A 22,907-nucleotide genomic window follows, 5' to 3' on the forward strand; every position below is an offset into this window, starting at 1 on the left:
TGACTTCAGACCATCATAGGAACTAGTCTTTACATATTATTACACTAATCTAGCTTAGATGCCTGTAATTCTCAGTGCCCACAGCCTCCTTCCTGGGACTGAACAGGGAGGAGCTTTTCACAACACCTAGAGGAACTTAATTACCTCCTCAACTTTGGGCCCTCTGTCAAATTCAAATACTCTGATCAATGCAGGCTAAAGCTATGAAGGGAGGGTACAGTAGGAGATAGACAAAGAGACAACCGATCGGAGGATTGTTTGTCCATAAGCCTCATTTCCTTCTGAAACCAGACTAAAGAAGTATCTTGGGACAAAAGACTTGTGACAGCTCATCACTTACCTACTCATGTGCCGGAATGCAGCTGGGTAGCACAGTAATTATGGCCTGGAGAATTTAGGGGATTATTTTAAATGATGTGCTTACCCTGGAGCAAAAGCTTTAAAAGGACAAATTGGAAGAAGTCATTATCTCACCCAACCTCTTCCCCTGTTTCCTCCCTTCCCCCTCTTTTTAATTTTAACCTTGATCACAGTCTGCTCCAACAGTCGTGCTTCTCCTTTTGTCTGACACTGTAGTAAAGTTGTAGGGTTGTTTGTGAAATGTGTTGCCATGGAAACTAATGTGTGCTGCCATGGAGATCATGTCAGATCCAGCCTCACATCTTCACTGTTTCCTCAAGAAAAGAGGGAGAGAAGGCAGAGAGAAGAAATTCTTCCTTAAAAACCCAAATGTTTTGAAATTTTAGCAAACCTAACAAGAGAAGTGACAAAAATTGAGGTCAGTTATACTCATCAGTATTTACTATTAATTCACACAGTGCTTTCAAAGATGCTGCTTCTTTTAACAGTGTTCTCAGAACCAGTGTAGTTCAAAGCTTCAAAGTGTTGAGCAACACATATGCAAAGTCTAAGATTCATTTTTAGACTATCTAGGTACCAAAAATCCTTGCTCAAGAATTTTTCCAAGTAAAATAATTTCAAGAACCACAGAAGAAAGGAAAAAAACTAGTAAATGTAAAAGCTGCATAAAATGTATGTGTTTTAATAAGCTAAATGAATTCATGACATACGTACATGGTCAGATTAAGATCTCAATTAAAGAGACTAAAGAACTGAAGTTCATTCTAAAGAAAATAACTTTAAAAATCATCTAGGCATCTTTTTAAAGTCAGTGGTGGGTACAAGATCTCACATTCATTTCCCTGCATTTTAAAACTCTGATAGTTATTTTTCCCATATTCTTTAAATGAAAACAGAAGCTATAACTAAAAGTCATGAGTAAATTACTTTAAGTTAATGAGGTATCTTAAATCCTCCCAGTGGCCAAATCCTAAGCATTTAGGCTCCCTGAGCAAAACCCAACTGACACAAACTCTGCTTTAGCCCATTCAAATGAATTTTGAGCAGAGTCTCTCTAATCAGTGTGCGTAGTCATCTTGCTTTAAAACTAAAGATATGTCCAAATCTTTCTCAGATCAGTTTGCTGGTTCATGAAACGACTTGAATTACTGATAATAAAACCTCAGAATAAGGAAACATATAAATTAATGTTCAAAGACGCATCACGAAGAGCAATCCTTTCCTGAGTTAACGCTGAATCTTGTCAAATAAAACATCTATTATGTTTATGCAAGACATATTCCATCTCTGAATCACATCAGTTGTCCACACTTGATGGCTGTGCACCCAGCCCTGACAATTTGCAGCTTTTGTAACACATAACCACAAAGATTTTTGTATTCTTTAAATGCATTTGAGTGCAAACTAAGACTAAAAATTTAAAGTTCAACCAATATTCTGTTAAGGAAGGGGAAATAAACTCTAAGAGCATGAACAAACATGTCTCCTTCCACAATCTTATGGACTTCAATTAAGAAAAAAAGGACCTAAACTCTTGACAAAAGTTTTAGAGCAAGGAAAACTTTGCTGATGCATGAGTCCAAAGGCTTTGTCTGAGAAAAACAGTAGATACCTAAATGCCTGAAACTCATTCTGCTATAACTCCACACAGGAGACCCTCCTCCAAAATCTTGAGGTCCGCATGTTTTCTTGTATACAAAGGGTATTTCAATGTGCTTTTCACAAAACTAGATATCTTATCAACATTTTTATACTCAGCGTTAGCATGCAGGCAGAAAACCTGACAAATCAAGTTGCGAGGCACATAACGTTATTTTCAGAGTCCCATCAAGAAACAAACTGAATACAGCAGCTAAACTGTACTGTACAAAACAAGAAGGAGGACTAGTAGAAGCCTTCCACAACTATGCAGCAATAAAATAACTTGCAGTAAATAATGTGTCTTTTAGATGGAATGACATTCAGTAAATGAAGTATATTTTAGATGAGAATAAATTTTAGGATTCATAGATTCAGCCCACAAAAGTCTCTTAAAAATACACCTTAAAAATGGATTAATATCCTTCATTGCTCCTGCTCTCTGAAAACAGCTGGGATCTAACATCCACCTTGACTGGGACAAGCTGAAACCCTGCAAAACACTCATAATATTACAATCTGATTCACTGAGATGCTACAACTTAAATTCTGTTTCTTTCTCACACATCTAATTTCTCACTATAAACAATTACCTAGGAAGCACTGTAGTCTTCTCATCTGTAAAGATTTTTTTTTCCCTCACATGCAAAATACAGGAAAAAACAGACTATAAACCTACAGTAATTTCATTTTAACCACACCATGAATAAACTAAAGTTTATGCTAAATATTGGATCCCACTTTCTTCCTATCTCATGCATTTGAGGAAAGGCTCCTTCACACTTTGAGGACAGGTTGAGGAAGTTGGGCCTGTTCAGCCTTGAGAAGAGACAACTGAGAGGGGACCTTACCAATGTCTGTAAGTACCTGAAGGGAGGGTGTCTGGAGGATGGAGCCAGGCTCTGCTCAGTGGTGTCAACCAATATGATGAGAGGCAATGGGCAAAAACTGATCTACAGGGAATTCCACCAGAACACAAGCAAGAACTTTACTGTGCAGGTGACTGAGCACTGAAACATGTTGCCCAGAGAGGCTGTAGAGTCTCCCTTACCAGAAATATTCAAAAGCTGCCTGGACTGTGACTCTGTGATTTGACTACAAATGCATAAGTTATTAGGGGAAAAAGAGAATCTGTTCATCTGCAGTGTTCCTTCTACTTCGGTACAATCTAAATATTACAGAAAATATTCAAGGTAATAATGCCAAGTACTCTTTCTAGTACTCTTTTCTACTGCACAGATCTCAGGACCAGCTGACACACTGTGCACCTGGAGGATTTATTAACTTTCTGGATCTTGCAATGGTCCCCAGGGAGAGGGGGGAAAAAAAGCACAACTGATTGTTTATTCCCTTGACATTGAATTTATACAGCCTTACTATTTAGGCTTCAGGAAGGTTCAAGATTTACCAGATACTTATCCAGAACATGGAAGTAAACCCAGAGCCTACCTCAGAGACTATAAAGTCTAGACAAAGAAGGATAAACCTGGACTACAATCCCTCTTGCAGGCATTTACTCTGATGAGAGATTCACAGTTTTTGTGGCTCAGGAAAAAGCACAAATACTTTATACCTTGACTTTATTTAAAGGTTTTTTTATAGAGCCTCACACAACATTCTTTTAAGAAAGTTTGGAAAACATGATCTAGATAAAGTTCATTCAGGCTGAATACTGAATGAACCAGCATGAAATACCAGCAGTTACGACTGGTTCCACATACATGATTAACAGAGACCTGGATGAATTCTGTGGGCTAGAGTTGCTACATTTTGAAGCAGATGATAAGAAAGAGTCAATTATTAAATCTGTAGACCAAACAGAACAAAGAAAGACCACAAATGTGAAGGACAGGTTTCAAATCCAATATTATTGAGGCAAACTGCATAAATTGGAAAAAACAGGAAAGAAATAAAGCCATACACGCTGCATAAACACAGTAAGGAGAACTTCAAGTCAGTTGTCGTAGTTTAATTCCAGCCAGCAACCAAGAACCGTGCAGCCACTCGGTCACTCCCCCCTCAGTGGGATCGGGAAGAGAATCAGAAGGAGTAAAAGCTGGAAAACTCACGGGTTGAGATAAAGACAGTTTAATAAGGAAAGCAGAAGCTGCGCACACAAGCAAAGCAAGGAATTAATTCGCTGTTTTCCATGGGCCAGCAGGTGTTCAGCCATCTCCAGGACAGCAGGGCTCCATCATGTGCAACAGTTACTTTGGGAAGACAAATGCCATCACTCCTAAAGTCCACCCTTACCTTCTTCCCCTAGCTCTGCGTACTGAGCATGTTATGGGATATCCCTGTGGTTCTTTGCAGTCAGCTGTCCTAGCTGTGTCCCTTTCCAGCACCTTGTGGGCCCCTAGCCTCCTCACTGGCATGGTGGTACAAGAAGCAGGAAAGGCCCTGAGGTTGTGCACACACCGCTCAGCAATAACTAAAATATCTCTGTATTATCAACCCTGCTTTCAGCACATATCCAAAATATAGTCCCACACTAGCTACTGTGAAGAATATTAACTGTACCCCAGCCAAAACCAGCATACCAGGTAAGAGTCCTCAGAGAGAATCCATTGGTAAGAGGGGATGACAATCTGAACATGAATCAGAGTCAAGCTATTGAGCACAAGGCAAACAAGCTGGCTGGAACAGATAAACAGGACTGTGCCCCACAAAACACATGGAGTTATCCTTCCACTCTACTGAGCATCAGCAAAGCTTCAGCTGCAGTACGACACCCTTGCCTGGGTGCTGCATTTAAAGAAACAGATCGGCCAACTGGAGCAAGTCCAAAGAGTCACATAAAAGAGGAAAATTCAGGAAAACTCAAGCCATAGAGATATACATACAATTGGGCCTAGTTAGCAAAAATGTGGAAAAAAGATGGGAAATGGAGTGGTTAGAATGGTGCAAGTGACACCATTCAGTATTTAAGATGCTACTGTGAAGAAGAAAGAATATTTTCTCTTGTGCCCACGATGGATGGAACTGATTACACCATAGCAAGAGTCAGTTCAGACATTATGAAAAACTTCTAACAATAAAGAGAGGTATAATGTTGCAAATGCAAGGAAAATGTTACTTTCTAGTAAAAGACAGTGGGAGAGGTACTATATCTGTAAGCAAAGGGATGTCTTCAAGAGGTCACTATTCCATTTTATCAAGTAGGTACTTTAAACATCATTTCTAACTGAAAGATAAAAAAAAAGTCAGGTAAAATGACTGCTTACGATGACAATCTGCTTTCTTTCAACTGAGGAACACATGGTAACGAAGTAACTGAATGTGGCAATGGGTTTCTTTTTTCAGCAGGCATTTTCTATTATTTGCATACTTTTAGTAAATCTCAACAAGCTATGACAGTTGTTCCAATTGCTTGTCAAATTCTCCTTCTATTTTCATCGGCACTAAAAGACAAATGAGACAAAAGCAATGACAGATACCCTCCTCACCATATGAGGAGGGGGAGAAAAATTGCATACACAAGCCATCCATTAGTTTAATGCAAAGGAGATTACGGAAGCAGTAGTCACTCAAGAGCAAAAGGATAAGTGATGTTCTCACAAGCTATTACACTAATGGTGAGAGCAAGGGAATGCCTCTGTAATTGCCAGAGAGCAGGCTGAGAGAGACCTCTGGGGATTCAGACAGTGCACGGGGCACAGGAGAAACCGCTCAGTACTAGCACAGGGATGACTGCTGACTTACAAAATCACACATGTTATTTCTGACATCAGACCCATCCTTGTCGCCTTTACTTGTTAATGTCAGTCCCTGGCTTGTTCTAGACCTCATAAGTCAAATGTATTTCAAAAGCATTGCCTAGGGGAGTAAAGGTTCAAGTGTTAAGTCCCCTACACTCCCTCCTCCTCAGTTCATTTGCTTTTTCCACAGTTTCCTGATTCAATTCTCATCTGTGAATCCAGAGACAATCCTCTGGCAAGAGCAGATTGTAGATGCACTCCCCCCAGTGCACAGCTCTGAGCTCTAAAAATCGTGGTCACACCAAGGGAAGAAGTGAGCTGCTTCCTTTCCATGCCTCTAGTAGACCTGGCCCAACAGACAGAGCTTTTGCTGCTTCCTTCCTATCTGTCATCCCCTATGTCTCTACCCCTCAGCTGACCTTCTGCCAACCAGTTAACTGCCCTTGCATTTCCAGGGTCCAGTCAGTGCCAAACTGATTCTGGCCAGCACACATGAAAAATTAACCACATTGATTAAAAGGAACACAAACCTGCTGAAACCTCAGCAAACTTACCCACTGCACTCCAGGTACAACTTCACAGGAGGCCTGCACGGCTGATGCCATGCACCAGGCAGCAGCTTTTAGCCAGTGAAGGTTGAAAACAATTGTTGTCTCTGAACTGCAGGCGACTCATTAATATGAAGTCCAAGTGAGGCACGAGCAGAGACCCACGTGTGGCCACATGCCACAACCAGCCCTGATTTCCCAGAACTTGCAAGCCATTTCACAGACTAGATGTGCTCCCTGCAGTACTGACCTTAATGAATCAGATAGTTAAACACTACTTTAAGCCACTTTGAGCATGATATCTCACAGGCTTGGTACAATGTGCAAGCTCCTACTGATGGGCACACACTGCTAACAAATGTCTCCCTCATCTGCTGGCTTTTTGGCAGTCCACAATAGGTCACTCTTAATGCAATTTTATTTTCTTAATTAAATCTTCCCTGAGGTATCATCACAGAGTATTATTTCCCTTTGATTCCTTTACTCAATATTTCAGAGTAGAGAGAGTCTCGGCCTGTTTTCATGGGCTTGAAAGTTTCTCCCTTGATTAACCCTCAGAGAAGATGAGAGGATTTTTCTTTTTAAGTGAGTAACATTCATGTTTGTTAAATAAACAACATATAAAAGGCCATACAACAAGGCTTAGGAGAATGTAAAGGAAAACATAGCCAAGTTTTTTTAAAAAAATCAATACAAAGAAATTGTAGTTTCTTGCTATCTCAAACTTCACAGAGCAGTTTGTTTGCAATAGGGGAGAAAGACCCCCAAATCTAACTGCTTTCTAGTGAGAGCAGCACTTTAGTGAGTTTAATAAAAATCAAGGCTTTTTTCCCAATGTATATCTGTAGTAACAGGGTCAAGGAAAAAAAATCTCAGCTCTCCCTTCCAGAAGTAAATCTCCAACCTGCACATACTGAAAACCTTGAACCCTGTAAGCACATTCTGATTTCATACAAGAAAGTCTCCAAATCAAAAGCCTTGAAAATTCCCCCATTGGCAAGGAGTCCATCTCCTGATTTTTCAGTACTCATGGACAGAATTCTTGGCTGGATATGCGATTACCCTTTACACTTTTCAAAAAGTACACTGCTCTACATAGTTATGTGCAGGTGATTCTGAATCAACCATTACTGCTTGTGACACCTTCCACTGAACATAATAACATGTAGCCCCTCTGCTAAAGCAAAACTCCACTTTCAAGGAAGACAGACACGAACAACCTTAGCAACATAGACTTCAAGAAAATGCTAATATGAACTACTACAGAAATAGTGACCAGAAATTCCAGTCCTCTATTGCCACAGACAACCCTGCAGCAGATGTAAGGTGAGATTTACATCATCCAGTTCTATAGCTGTTTTGCATAAATTTGCATTGAGGCCTTCTTGAGAGAGAGACACAGGAAAGTACAATTTACCTTAAAATACAGAATAGTTCATCCCAAGCCCCTCTCCCCACTGCAAAGAATCCAGTTATGCCACTGGTACAGGAGGGCTCAATTCTAGACAGCTAAAGTAAGGTAAGATTTATTTAATACAACAGAGGGAGAAAGATCCTCAGAACACCCACCAAAAAGTACAGGACCCTCAGCACCCTGTAAGAGCCATAACAATCCCAATAAGCAACTTGTGCATGAAAATCCCAACAGAACTAACTGAATTCTTCTGTATTTTGGAAGATTTAATTAAATCACCCACTAATAAGGTAAAGTCAAAAATATCAGGAACATCAGAAGCAATTGTCTCACAAATGCCTAATATAAGAAAATTCCATGAAATGCAAGTGTAGCACTGAACTGCAATTTATCCAGTGTCTGTATACGAAAATCCCAATAATCTTATATTGATGATATAAGAAAATGCATAGCAGTGGTTCACAGATATTATTGAAATAGATATTTTGTAGGAGTAAGTATTTGGGAAGGATCTGAAGGAAGAAAGTAATAAACTACACAGGCAGTCTATTACCACTGGCTCGATGAGTACAGAAAACAGCATGAAGAGATCTGCCATACCAATGGCAGAAATTAAGTACTTCAGTCATGTTAATTTAGCAAAAGAAGGGACAGAGGGCACAAGAATGGGTATCTAAAAATCAGCAGTATTTAGCAGATCCATAAAGATAAAAATAAGATAAATAGGCAAAAAAATTGATCTCAGATTCAAATAAAATGAAACAGACTAGAAAAATGCCCTCAACAGCAGATTTTTAACTTGCATAAAGCTGATGAGGTTAAGATTACAATAGAAAAGGATAAAATGACCAAATCACGGGCAAAGATTTTTGGCGACAGATGTGAACAGAAAATTACATCCATTAATAATGTGAGAACAGAGATGAATTTTATCTAATAAAAAAATCAAATAGTAAGACTAAGCCCATGAGCAAAATATTGATGGTGGAAGGAGACAAAGGAGAGAAAAGGATCCCATACAAGAAACTGAACTGTATCCAGACAAGATAGCAGTGAAATACAACTGCACAAAATACACAGAGCTACAACAAGAGATGCAAAAGTGCACATTAGGGGCTGGAGTTAGAAGACAATTAGTCTGGGAGTACTGCAAAAGGAGCATCTGAGAAACAGGAGTGTATTTTATAATGGTGACAAATCAGAAGTGGAAAGGTATACCGGTACCAAAGATGAAGGCAGAAGAAAAGATTGACAGAAGATTCAGGGAAGGATAAAAGAAAGCATAGGGAAGATATGACAGAGGTCCACAGACTCAAGAGTGGAAAAGAGAGCAGAGGATTATTCAGTTTCTCTTTCAATACCAGAAGAAGGGGCATCAAGAGAAAGCAGGAGTCAGGTTCACAACATACTAAAGGAAATAATTCTTAATGCAACAGTTAGTTGAGCTGGGAAATTCATTTTCAAACATAATACAAGTGTAGATAGGTTCAAAGGAAAGCAGAGGTGATTTCATGGAGCAGATCTCTGTTGAAAGGTACTAAATCCACAGAAACACAAACAGTTACAAAAGTTCCTGAGCAGAAAATGGTTGAGGTCAGGGTAAAGAAATAATAAAGAAAAATTATTTTTCTCACAGCAGACAAAAATCCGTGCAAAATGCCAATTCCATTGCCCCAGTAAGTCCAGACCAAAGATTTTTTACCCTTAGGCCTTCACATCTGTTCACAGTCCACACAGGTGACTACTGTCACAAACACAGACAGCATGAATTGACAATTCCACAAGAAGAAACACCTTGCCTTCCTCTCACTCCTTATTCCCAGTCTTTGCTTGCATTGACATAAGCCTTCATGGATCAGTCAAGTAGACCTGATTCTGGGTTAAAACCACACAGTATAAAATAAATAACAGGTTACCTCTAACCCAGGTCACTGCCCTGACACAGCTCTCCAGGCAGGCACACAAATGCATGTCCTGACCCAAAAAAATTACTAACATGCAGGAAAGAGTGGCTAGAGAAGCAGAAGGATGCACTGGGATTATTTAGCCTGGAGAAGAAAAGTCTCAAGGGGAATCTTATCAATATGCATAAATAGTTGGTAGGATGGAGTGAGGCAGACTGAGCAAGGCTCTTCACAGTGGTGACCAGTCATAGGACCAGAGGCAATGGGCACAGACTGAAATACAGAAAATTCCCTTTAATTATAGAAAAAACCCCAAACTTTAACTACAAGAAGAAAAAACCCCAACTGCAAGGCCTGAAGAATGCAGGTTACATAGATAATTGAATGGTAAATATGACATGACATTTCTATGGAAGTTCACATCCCTGCTAGAAGAACATTTTATATTTGAAGATTTAGGGTCCATAAAGTGAAAATGGCTAAGTATTGGTGCAAAAATAAGAAGGTCCCAATACCACTGAAACCAGGAGGGCCCAAACAGTAGCACTATGCTTAATTTGCACTGGATGCTTGAAAGCTCAAACATAGGCTCTAACAGCTATAAAAATGGTGTTAGTGAGGTGGGAGAAAGTAGATATGAGAAGAAAAAAAGATTTCTCCCAGCAGTGTCAGGAGGGGGAAAAAAGGAAACTTGCTAAAGTAACATTTGAATCTAAACAGGGAAAACTGAACTAAAAAAGGGAGCAGGGATTCGATTCAAAGTGATCCTGTCAAGCCAAAAAGTAATTGTGTATGTTTGGGGAGGGGAGTTCCCTCACTGATGTGCTTTTGTTTTCCAGTGCACAAGTGTTAGAAAATTGCAAGCTGAGAAACCTCTATGGTCTCTGTCCCACATAACGCAGTGAGTATTTCCACAGTTATTTTAAGACTTCATGGGCCAAATGCATCCCCAGTGCAAGATCAGTGACTTAAATGAACTTGGCGTACCAAAGAGATCAGCCCCAGGCTTCCAAGAAGTAAATACAATAGTACCACGCTATAATGATGATGTGTACTGGAAACAGTAGATAGTTTTTAAGAAATGGTTGTGTTAAGAAATGGCAGAGTAGGTCAAATCTCGTTCTCTGCACTGTGGGAAATGGAAGCATTTTGAAGTTTTCCTTACAGCTGAAGCATAACAACAAACACCACCTTGCCACACCTCCATCTCTGATCTCTCCCAACTGGATCTGATCATTAAACAAGGCTGCAGGGCTCCAGGTCCTCTGAACAGCTGCCAACTGCATTACAAACACATTCTCGTGAGGAATATTTTGATTCTGTTTAAAACAGCTTTTTTTTTTGACAGAAAACTGTTCCACTGGCAAATCTTCATGCAGCTCCACTATCTAATATGTCTCCCCTCCTCTCACACATGCATGCACCAGAGCTACTTCAAGAAGATAAATTTGCTGCATGTTCACAGTGCATTGGGTTTGCTCCTACCCAGTTCACCTGTCTTCACCAGGAGCGAGAGACTCCAAGGAAAGGAGTAATCAAAACAAGGCTGATTTAATGTCTACACGTAAATGACATGTATTCCCAAAAAACATATGCAAGCAAAAATATATGGAGTTTTAGGGGTTTTTTTTAAGAGGCTTCCGAGCCTCAGGGTGGCTCACATGGTGACAAATTCAATTCTTTACTCAAGCTGCCAGCTTTCTGAAAATGAACATCATAATTATATCACCAATCTTGATCAACAACTGAAGATGCACTTGTGATTTGTGGGTGTCTCTAGTTTCCAGCAAACAGTCCACCAGTGCTGCACACATCTGCGCAATACTTGCGCCTCCATCTCTTCCCTGTGACTCAGCATTCAGCAGGGCTGCCAAGGACTGGTCTGAGCTCCTGAACCACACCTGAAGCCTGGCAGGACAGCACTGCAGGGACATGAACCACAGCAAGAGGAGGAACATCACACTCAGTTAGTGGTCTCTGAGGAAGTCTGCTCAATGCCAACCCTCTCTATTCTAAAATAGGACTTTTTTTTTCTCTCCACAGCAATCACATAAAAATGGTTCGCTAGATGGAAGATCTGCTACCTCCAGCAGATGCAGAATTTGCCTGCTGGCTTAAGCTCAAAAAGTTTTTTACCTCCTGCTTCCTTTAAAAAGTGGCTGGGGAACAAACAACTACAAAAACAACCACCCTAAAAGCTATGGGAGGGAGCTAACTTTTTATTATTTATTTATCATGAACTGCAATGTTAACTATGCTCCTCTAATGAGAAATCCTCAATTGGCATGAAGTTCAACTGAGACCTCTTCATCTACAAAGTCTCCCTCCTGCTCTACCAGCTATCACAAACCATGGTCAAAGAATCAAGGGAAGTGATTATGGGAAGACAATGGTTTTGGCTGAGTGGTGCAGCTGGAAAGCATTTTTCAATAATCTCTCACCTTTGTCTTTGCACTTTTAAACTTAGAGGTGAGCCCAATGTCCTTCTAAGCTCTAAACCTAGGTTCTGTGAGGCTCGAAGAACTGGTTACCACATATTATCTGCAGCTTATAATAGCTCTGACCAAATTATATCAGTACCCTATTACATGGGAATTTGTATTTGAAAGCTTTCATATTCACCATTAGCTACCAGGATTCATTTGAAAAAACTACTGCATAAAACAAGCCAAACAAACATGCAAATTCCCATTGGACGCATCACTGAGGCATGAATAATAACAGTTCAGAAGACTTAGACTGAACATATATATTTTGGGTCAGATCAAAAGAATGGGATTTATGCAAAATTAATCATTCAAGTTGAAAATGGTACTCACTGTCACTCATCCCTGCTTTCAACACAACGGGATTCAGGGAAACAGTGTTCTGCTCCTCTGCAAACCAGAAACACCAGTTTTGACAATCTACTTGCTTCTCTGCCTACAAAACACAGGAACCAGCTCCTGGCAAAGGAACAGAAACTCCCCCTCTACCCATTAAAGCAGAATTATGCTCCCTCTTGCTCTCTGGCTCAATGAATCTTCAAATCTTCCATGTAGAACATAATGACTTTGGCCAGATCAGTGTAAAGCATGTCCCACACTTACACACACTTAAAAGGATCTCCCTGCCTGTTAGGGCACGTTCCTGGAAAGTCACAGATCTAGGTCTGATCTAAATCAGGTGCAAGAGAAATAATAACACCCGTTTCTGGAGAGGAGAGCTCCCTCCCTGAGCACCAGGCCCTACCCAACACACCAGTTTTGGAGTTCCTGCTTTTGAGGACCTGTCTCCTTTCAGGCACTGTTAACCAGCTTCCACCTAACCCAGGACACAAGCACGCTGAGGAGGTAGAGATGCAGCAAGCCACTTTTGCCTGCACTACATGGGAAATAAAAACTGTGGGGAGCACAGAGCAGAAATCCTATTGGTGCCTGCACATAACCCAGTTGCTTGCAGCCGACTCAAGATAATCTGTTATGCTTTTCTTTTTGGTGCAGTGCTGCATGAAACATGGCTATAGGGTCCTGGATATAAGCTAGTAAGCTCACAATATGCCATGTAGACTCAGCTTAAGGCCCTCTTATTACTTTTCATTTTAGCATGTGGGTGTCCCTTCTTGTGGTCCCACAGGGATTATTTGGATTAGCAACGCTGCAGTTGTATCCTTTTTGGTCCAGGTAGCTAAAGCAGATGAACAGGGTTTTCAGTGAGTTATTAGAAGTCCATCAAGTAGACTGATCTAGGAGGTCACAAGACAGCCAAACACATTATTTACAATGACCCTTCCAGAGCTGCTACATAACAGTGTTAAATCAGTAGACTCCTCCTCAAACATCCTATGTCATGTGTTCCCCTTGCTGAGCCAGCTTGACAGCCCAACTCATGCAAACCCTGAGCCTGCTACCACTACCACGTACCAGCTTTCCTAAGGTGTGTTGTCTCTCTAAGGTCAGCGGGACTCCCTCAGCAAGAAACATCACGCATGCACACCCAGAGCTGGCAGAATTAGGTTGGGAAAAAATAGGTCAAACCAAGCATATATTTAACTTGGAGTCCAACAAATAATTCATACACACACACACTAAATTGACATTTGAGAACCATTAGAAAATAATTCTAATATGAACTAGGCAGTCAAGATATTTTACAGAAGCAGAGGCTCTACCAGGAACACTTTTATTCCCACTCCAAACAGAAGTTTAAACATACCACCTCTACCTTACAGCCCTGTATCATCCTTTTACTGTAATCAAGCAACTCCTATCTGTACTATCTTTTGGGGAGTTGTTTCTTACTCATTTTCAACCAGAGCCTTAGACATTTTTTAGTGTTTCTTTTAAAGATGGTGATGGTGCAGGGTCGAGAGAACCCTACAGGGAGCCTGACCTGAGCCACTACCCCTATTCCAAACTTCAAAAAGTCACCTTCGCAGACAGATTCAGGCAGACAAACGAGGAAAGGAAAGGGGACACGAGGGTAGTCTGCCTCTTTCTAGAAGTTCTGTGGCAACTTCCCTGGGCTTGTGATGATCTTCCAAGTTGGACAAGACAATACAGCTGACATCTCAAAAGAGTTACCATATGGCTCCAACATGCAAGTCAAATAGCTTCTCCTCAGATTCCATTTCTAGAAGACGCTATCTGCTTCCACCCTTCTCTAGGATCCACCTCTACACAAACCTCAGTAGCTCACTTGGCAAGCTAAACACATAGAAGGGCACAGAACACTTTGCCACACCTTTGCTACAGTTTTGCTGCATTTCCTACTTGTGATTTTGTTCCCACATCCCAAACTTTTTCATTCCCTCCCCAGCAACAGTAAAACCTAATTTGTAAATTGCCTTAAGCATTTCATGATAAGCAAGTACCCTCTCTGCACCTGCTCCCACATTATACACAGTTGAGTGCAAAAGATACTGATATTTAAGAATTCAGAGACTTACAATTAGGTGATACATGTTTTTAATTAGAAATGCCCTAATATAATTGCTCAAATACAGACACTAAGGTTCTAGTCTACATCATGTTATTGGGTATGGAGAATTAGTCTGAGTTATTAAAACATGTTTTAATTGTCTGAGACATAAAATTGCATGGCCCAGAGTATCTGTGTAGCAAACTGCATTGCAAAGAACAACAGTACTTTGCAATCACTCAATTCTTATGGAGTGAGAAGGTTGAAGGGGGAGAATAGACTATCAAAGAGAGGGAATCTTTGAAAATCTGCTAGGAGGATTCTTTGAGAGTGACAGTTCTGAGGAGCATGAAAGAATAATACAAAGTCAAATTTCAAGAGTGGATAATGGTTCTTACTCCAGCATGCAGTTTCCTGGCCAACATAAGATATTCTACCTTTAGTCAGGTGGGAAATCTTATTCTTTAATGAGAGCTTTGCTTATATAAAAAATGGGTAATTTCACACACAAAGCAAAATCCTTAAGGAGCATTAAGAAGTGGAAACAAAAAGGAAGGAAAATCAGGCAGCCTAACTCTTATAAGCCACTACAGTGAGGGGTCTTGGAAAGGAGTTCTACCACAGGACCAGGTGTTTTTCTGTTGGAATCCTGTTCTGGCCTAAGAAGCGGAGAAGAAAATATAGTTCAGCTCATTAGTCCTTAATACCTGGTCTGGGTAGTAACTCCTATGGCTGTTTCTGCTTTAGCCTGCTGCTAGAGTAATGAGAAAGAAATGTCAGCGCTTCATGCTGGCACAGGAAACAGCCAGCTTCCCTATGACACTCAGCTCTGTGAAAAATAACAATTAAAAAAAAAATCACGAGGTCACACAGCATTGCCCTTCATCAAGAAAAGTTCCAAAAAACTTTAGAAGAAGCACTGTTCATTTTTAAACCAAAGTGGTTGACTCAACAATACTTTATCTCAGCATCGCGTCTCTCCTATGACTCAGGTACATATATAGTATTTCTGAATCATGGTATTGACCTCGCATTGACCACCATTTGAGAGCGTGGTGCAGTCAAATCAAGCAACTTAAAAGTTCATTGGAAGATCTTACTCCTAATCTCTATGAAACTTCCTGTAACCAAGGCAGGAAACAACCTAATGGCTAATAGGCCTTCCATGACTATTGAACAGCGTCATCTTGGAAACATGTGTTCTGACTCCAAGATTAAACATTTCATCTGCTTACTCCCCTTTTCATATTAAGCACATAGCAACTAAACTTTGCTATTTAAATCAAGATGCTGCCTCAGAGACTAAATCTGTGCTTTTCTTTGTCTTCTTCAGGCAACCAAGCAATTGAATTCTTGTCAAAGAAACAGTATATATATATATTTTCATATTAAAATCCTAGGGCGTCTCACATAGCTTTATTTTTTTTTAACACATCATTAAAGACAATTGATAAATAACCTAACACTTGATGGATGTTCTTCATTAAAACGCAGATTCTAAGTTTAAATTTTCCTGAGGCTGCATTAAGATGTAGGAATAAGACAATATCTCCTACTATCACTCTTGACAGCGCCAAAACAAAAGCAGCAAGTTGCCCAGCTTGGGACATCAGATGATCCTACACATTCCACTAGTTTTTCAAGCCCTTGCAAGCATGCCCACAGATGCCCAGGCGAGTAGCTTCCAACGCTTCAGGAAGTGCCTTACAACAGGCACACAGTTCACAAGCAAAGCTGGATTATCTCCAACTACACTGCTTCTTACCTAGTTCAGCAAAGTCTGTACAACATGCAACATACATTCTGCCTGAGAGAGACTTTGGCAGGATAGATTGTTTCAGGAAGGAAGAAAAGTCACAGCAACACTTGAGATCTAGAGAACAGCTCCTTGACTATCTCCATACTACCAGCACTCTTGCATTTCACCAGCATACAGTGAAGATTGAGTTGTTTAACCATCTCATCAAGCTTTTCTCCCCCTCTCTTGCTCTCCTTTTATCCCTTAGGAAAAGCAGACAATTTCCTGCTCCACCTCTTCTGCTTACACGTTTCGCAGGAGTATCCACCAGTCCTCCTCTCTGCAAAAAGTGGGTAGCACAACATCAGATCTTCCCAAGCTTTCTTTAAGAAAACAGGCGTGCTGAACCACGCATTTCAGGACCTGAGGAACCTGATTCTGTAATTGAAGTTGCACATGGCAACATTTTCCTATGATACAGAAAAATTAATTATACCACATGACATATTTCAGTCCTGGTGCTCAAGAGTTCATTAACAAAACTACTTTAAAAGGTGCTAATAGAAACAAATGCCTTTAACATCACAGACTTCCCAGATGATTTCTGCTATGGAGATGGATGACAAATCACTCTGTCAGACATCTTTAAATTCCATATTGACTACATTGAAGCAATTAGCCATTTATTTTTAGAGCATGTTCCATTTTAAACACAAGTGATTCAGTCCAAGAGACATTCTATATTGCACCACTATTTCATGGGTTAACAACTCTCAAATTTAAACGGATTTTAATTCTGGGAGAAATACTTGCCTTTTTTCTTTTGCTTCCAGACATTGGTTAGGAATTTTAATTCGGGCTTCAAACCAAACAAATGTTAGTGTTCTGCAAGCATCTGCAGAGAAATATAAAAATATCTGGAAAGTGTGAAAGAGAGAGCCTGTTTTGCTAAATGCATAAAATGAAACCTCAGCGTAGGTCTCAATAATAGGCTTTCTGACTGCTGTGCACACGCTCTCTCCCACAGACCTTCTGCTCTGCAGCAAGGGAACGCTGCCTGTGCTGCTGCGTCCTCAGAGAACTTTGCAATACAATGGAGAGTAGCGATTCCCTGGGGAACACAGCGCTGATCACTAGCTTCGATATTTCAAACACAACCACCAGGATTTCCCCCTTTTTTTAAGATCTAAAAGGAACAGCTTGCCATATCACTCCACCCCAACCCCCAAGCCATCTCAAGGTTTATCTGCATTGTAGGTAATGTTCTGGACAAAAGGATGAGGGGCTGGAATCAAGCTTAGGCTGCTTCTAACTCGTGGAAAAGGAGGGTGAGATTATAAAGTGGAAAGTTGGGGAAAGGAGAGCCCTGAGGAGCTGATGGTGGCTTCTATTGCTGCTATCACTGGAGGGAGAGGACAAATGGGAGCTGCAACAGGTACTGTAGCAAGGGAATTCCACTCGAGGCTCAGCTGCTGCCCTGCTTCAACCCAGCTCCTCCCTCTTGCCAAAGCAAAAGCAGGCCATGGGGCCACAGTCAGCCTCCTGCACACAGCAGTCTGATTCCCAGGACAGCAGACTATTTTGCCTGTAGTTTGGACCAGTCTTACCGGTCCATATTCCACAAACATCTGAGATGAGGACACCCTCTTGCCAAGGGACAGTCCCAGCACTTCCTAAGGAACCCTGCCTGAAAAACCTACACCTCTTACTTCAGAGCTAATGATGGGATACCCTAGCCAGGTATAGCTGATCAAAAAAGTCCAAGACTGACTCACAAGCCCATTATACAGCTGCCTAGTCACCATTCATTAACTGTAAGGAAAATGACCCTGGGCTCCCTGCATCAAAGAAATTTGCCATTTCTTCTTAATTAACTCTAAGCATCTTGCTGGCCTCAAATCTCATCTAGAAAACATCAGCTGGAGTAGGTGGTATCCCATCTTGCTGTTTGCTACTGGCTGTACTTTCATTTTTCTTGAGTTGCATGACCCCCACCCTCCTGAGATTACCAGCAGAAAACAAAATATTTCTGTGTTTTAGGACAAATACGTAAGTACATAAGATTTAGTCTATTCTAAACTTTATTAGAACTAATGGTCATGATATCAAAGGCCAACAGAAATATATTTCTAAGGAATTAAACCAAAACCCTGCAGTATTTGCCACTCAGCCATTGCAGAATCACAACAGCACATGAAATGTTACAAGGGAAATGGGTAAAAAAAGCCTTAAACAGAAGCAAAACTGACTCATCTCCTTATTGCCAAAACCGAGAAAGCTGCTGAGCGTAAACAAACAACAGACATCCTGAAGAAAAGGGGGCGTCACAATTCCTTTTCCTGCTAATAGGCAGATACACAAACCCGTATGAGCAGGATCATCCCCCAGCTACTTCAAGCCAATCTGATGGAAACACCCAACGCTACAGCAACGCTCCTGGCAGCACAGGTGCCACTGGAGGCCGGGGAGCATCTGAGGTGATGGTGACTCCCAGTGCAATCACAGGATCACAGCTGTATATGCTGGAGAGCTGTGGCAGCTGCAGGTACAATCCATTTGTGGAAGCCACACGTATACACAGATACCCAGTGAAACTGTTTGGGGCACTATTCACAAAGACGTAACTTCGGCTTAGGCTGGCAAGCATCCCTTCTGCAGAACAGGAGGGAGAGCAAGCCAGAGCACTTCTATAAGGCTCGAGTTCTCCTCCCTGTCTCTAGAGGCCCACAAAGGCTGTGATCTATACATGCTGAAGCCAGGCCTCCTAAGTTTGGAGGAAACTACACAGGTAAGGACTTAGGACCACAGAGACATTTTGAAAGATCAAAAGTCGCTGTGAAGACAAGTTACATTCTCTGGCAAAGTCTATCATCACAAAGAAACTTCAGAATAATCGCCGGTTTTACTTACTAAAAGCCCTTCTGTTTGAACTTTGCAATATGGTTAACTGGAAGGGAAATAGGAGGTTGTTTTGCTGGATTTTTTTTTTTAAAGCAGTTTTCAGAGTTGAAACCACAGGGCGACCTTAATGCCTGCATCCACAAGACAGATCCAACAGCTTTAAAACATAGATAATCTAACCTCTTTGTTAGAACATCTCCTGGCCCAACACCAATTGTTCAACACCATCACTCTTGCAACTTGAATTGCAGTTTTTCAAAAAGCTGCTAATAAAGTAAATTTTGCTTGTACTATTTATTCAAGTCATTGCATCGTTTGTAAGAAGACTATTCAAAAGGAGACAGGGAGAAGGATTTAGCGCTACCTCCAATGAACGCTAATTAGCATCAAACAGCATGTGCAAAACTCCATGAAGCTTCACAGAGATTATTTTACAATGGCAAAGAATGCTAGATCACATGCCATGTACATGAAACACAAAACCACTGAAAGATTGCACTTTAGTAACAAGTCTTAGCCATTTATTTATTGGAACACAATAAGTACCATATTATTTACTAGAATGCATTTAAAATACTGAGCATATGAATTTGGAATCAATTCTTTGGGATGTTCTGAGCAAGTGTACACAGTTTGCTTTCAGATAAATCACTGTCACATTTAGATATTGACAGTTACTGATAAAGTCACTGAGTGCATCGGTTCATGCTCTGGCCTGCTCTGATTTCAAATGAGTAAGCTGACAAGAAAGAGCTGATTGATACCAAAAGTTTAGAAGTCCAAAGCTCAGGTCACATTAAGTCAGAAACACATTAGCGACTGTATCACACAAGTGACAAAATATGCCATCCACCCCTGACTCACATGCTGCTCGCTGCTCACAAATACTGCCCATCTGACCAACCACTCTGTTCTAACTCCCTGCTCACCCTCCTGAAACAAACAAGTAAGTGGACTCCTCATTTCCTCTGTAAGAAGAGATACTCTTTTCCCCTGTACTAGACTGAGACTACATCTACAGGATGAGTGTTGTGTTGGCTGTGTGCTGCTTCTTACATCTACTTCCAGCATGAAAATCAACATTGCACCTGTGTTGTCCAAATGGGCGTGCACTTCAAAGACAGACAGAAAAGAAACAGAGAGAGCAGCCAGGATACATACTGTACTCCACTTCTTCATAAAACACACACTCCACACTCCACTTCTTCATAAAACACACATACCATGCAGAGAAATGATAATCCCTTCTTAGTGGAAAATCCAAATTTCCAAAATGAATCCCCTAGCCAAAATGAATTACTGTAATAACTGCAATCCTCGCATGAGCACTAATCAGAAAGGCGCAGCTGACCACCTGCTATGTGGCACCACTGGCACAGCAGCACCCTGCCCCTAATTCCTGCCATATCCAGACAGGGTTGGGTACCCCACAAAATGAGAAGGTAGTGCTGGTAAACACAGGGACAGGAGCACTGCCTGACTGACTGTTGTACAGTCTCGCTACGCACTTCTGCTGAGTGCAGCATAAAAAAAAAAAAAAAAAAGAGGCACTACTGCAGCTCCAAACAGCAGGATGCAAAAATCTAAACCCAGGCCAAGTAATTTCTTCTGCAACTACAGAGAAACACACGGGAAACGATGCAAGAAAGAACAAAACGAATTGTACTGCCTGTGTCAGTATAAACCCATTATCTATTCAGGCTGCAAATTGAGAAACGCAGCATTTGACAATGCTACGGGCGAGGGCAATGTTCTTAACATACTTATAAGTTATTTTCTTTAATTGCTAACAAAAATGCAGTTACATAATAACACAAGGTAATAACCAAAATATGAAGTCACAAGATTGGCTTACAGCAACAGAACAGGGGGGGAAAAGGCAGTTCGTGCTTTAAATTTTGCTGCATTGTCAAGGAGCCAAGAACCAGACCTGGGGGCTTCTGCTTGTACAAGGAAGGGACGTAACCACCGAAAATTCAGCGCGGGACTCTTCATCACCGCCTGCGCGCGTCCATATCCCCCAAATGATGTCAATCCCCGCCGGCACGTCGCTCATCATAATTCTACACTATTTGCTCGCTAGTGGAATTCAGACGACAGGCCGACGGCTCAGCCCGTAACCCACCGGGGCCCATCTGCTCCTTGGAGAGCGACTCCCCCCACCGCCACCCCCCACCCGCGGCAGCGCTCAGGGACACGGACGGGGGTCCCATCCCGCACAGACCTCCGAGGCACAAAGGCGGCACCCGCAGCCGGGCGCGGATGACAGCGCACACCCACGACCCGCCACCGCATCCCGCCGGCCGGGCGGGGGCTGCCCGCCCCGGGAAGGGCCTTTCCCGGCGGCGAGGCCGCTGCCAGCCCCATCCCGCCTCGCACTTTTCGGCCGGGAGGCGACGCTACCTGCCCCCCTTCCCCCCCGGCCCCACCACCCTCACCCGGGGCCGGGCGGCAGCAGCCCCCCGTACCTGGACAATGCCGGCCTGGGCACAGCTCATGCTCCTCCGGCGAGGGCAGCTCTCACATCCCACACGTGCCTGTCAGCCGGCAGGGAGGGAGGGCGGGCGGGGTGCCGCCGTGTCAGCCCCCGCCGAGCCGCACCATAGTCCAGCACCGGCTGATACGCCCGCAGCACCGCCGAGCTCCCTCCTCCTCCTCCTCCTCCTCCGCCCCGCCAGCCTCCTCCCACCTCGCCGCCTGTCGCTGGGTACCGGCCGCCTGGAGCCACCCACACGCCGCGGCGGGCGCCCGGCAGCGCCGCCCGGCCCCGCCCGCCCCTCAGCGCTCCTCCCTCCCTCTTCTCTCTCTCTCGCTGTCCCTCCCGCCCGGCACGGCGGTGTCCCAGGCCGCCCAGATGCGGTGCCCACCCGCGTGTCGCCCGCTCGCTCTTCTCACCCTCTCTTCTCCCGCACAGCATCCCAGCTCTCCTCGGGGGCATACAGCACACAACTTGGCTCACCCCGCATCGGGCATAGAGGCGGGGGGGGGGGGGGATATCATCCTGTTTTCCTCCTTACCCCTTGAACTCGGGGCTCTCGTCCTCACACCATCACCTCACCAGTGCCGGAGCCTCCGGGGTGATCATTAAAGCCTTTTCCCCACTCACCTAAAGAAAAGACTGGGGAGCACTACTGTGCCAGCAGCTGTCCTGGGGAACATGCAGTCTTCACCACGCTCATTTCCAACCTCTCCTCCTAGATAGGGCTTTATGACTTGCACCCCTGGACAAAGAAAATCACAGTACCACAGCTGCAAAAAGTTTCAAAAGGCAGTTCAGGATGGGGGCAGGGGTGCCGTACACTCATTTCTCCCACAGGTCTTGCACACCTGCTCACCAAAAATAGACCAGGAGTGCTGTTGGGACTGCAGGGAACAACGGCTTCCCACAGAAACCCACTGTCCCACCAGTCAAAAGGGACGAAGAACAGTTCTTCATGTCAGCTGTCAGAGGGAAGATAGAACAATCCTGCAGAGGCCTGCTTGCCCCCTCACCTCACTTTTCTACACACAAAGTTTTTGAAACGGTGCTTTTTTTAAATCATCCTGTTGGAGTGGATTCACACCCACCCACTACTAAATACATCAAATTTTCAAGACTATTCTGGGTCCTAAGTTGTATCCTGAAGCAAAGTCATGTTGATAAAAGCCACAAATGTGTCCAGTAACTTCACAACTGAAGCTAAGCTTGTTTCTAAAACCATCTTTGCAATCTTTCCTCATACAAATTTTTTCAAATCTCAGATTTAATGAGTTTGGTATCAGTGCAAGAAATACTTATTTTAATTTTCTAATCAACACATTCCAAAA

At 42.5% G+C, this 22,907-nt stretch overlaps 1 protein-coding gene across 11 annotated transcripts in view; it reads right to left on the minus strand.

Moving 5' to 3' along the window:
* Nucleotides 1-21,783, minus strand: part of HECW1 (HECT, C2 and WW domain containing E3 ubiquitin protein ligase 1) — a 258,654-nt gene extending 236,871 nt beyond the window's left edge. For 8 of the 11 annotated variants that reach the window (XR_007906638.1, XM_051799424.1, XM_051799419.1 and 5 more), the window contains exon 1: nt 21,031-21,174. Coding sequence is in view for 8 of the 11 variants with exons in the window: in XM_051799424.1 (XP_051655384.1) it covers nt 21,031-21,159 (129 nt within the window). In the remaining 3 variants the exon portion in view is untranslated. Of the gene's footprint in view, nt 1-7,661; nt 7,727-21,030; nt 21,175-21,568 lie in introns of those variants that run through there. The other 3 variants (XM_051799421.1, XM_051799422.1, XM_051799425.1) reach the window with 2 other exon arrangements.
* Nucleotides 21,784-22,907: the final 1,124 nt, after the last annotated feature.

The sequence above is a fragment of the Manacus candei genome, unplaced genomic scaffold (genome assembly GCF_025592945.1).
Source record: "Manacus candei isolate 608988 ecotype Guabito, Panama unplaced genomic scaffold, ASM2559294v1 h1tg000049l, whole genome shotgun sequence".
NCBI lineage: Eukaryota > Metazoa > Chordata > Aves > Passeriformes > Pipridae > Manacus > Manacus candei.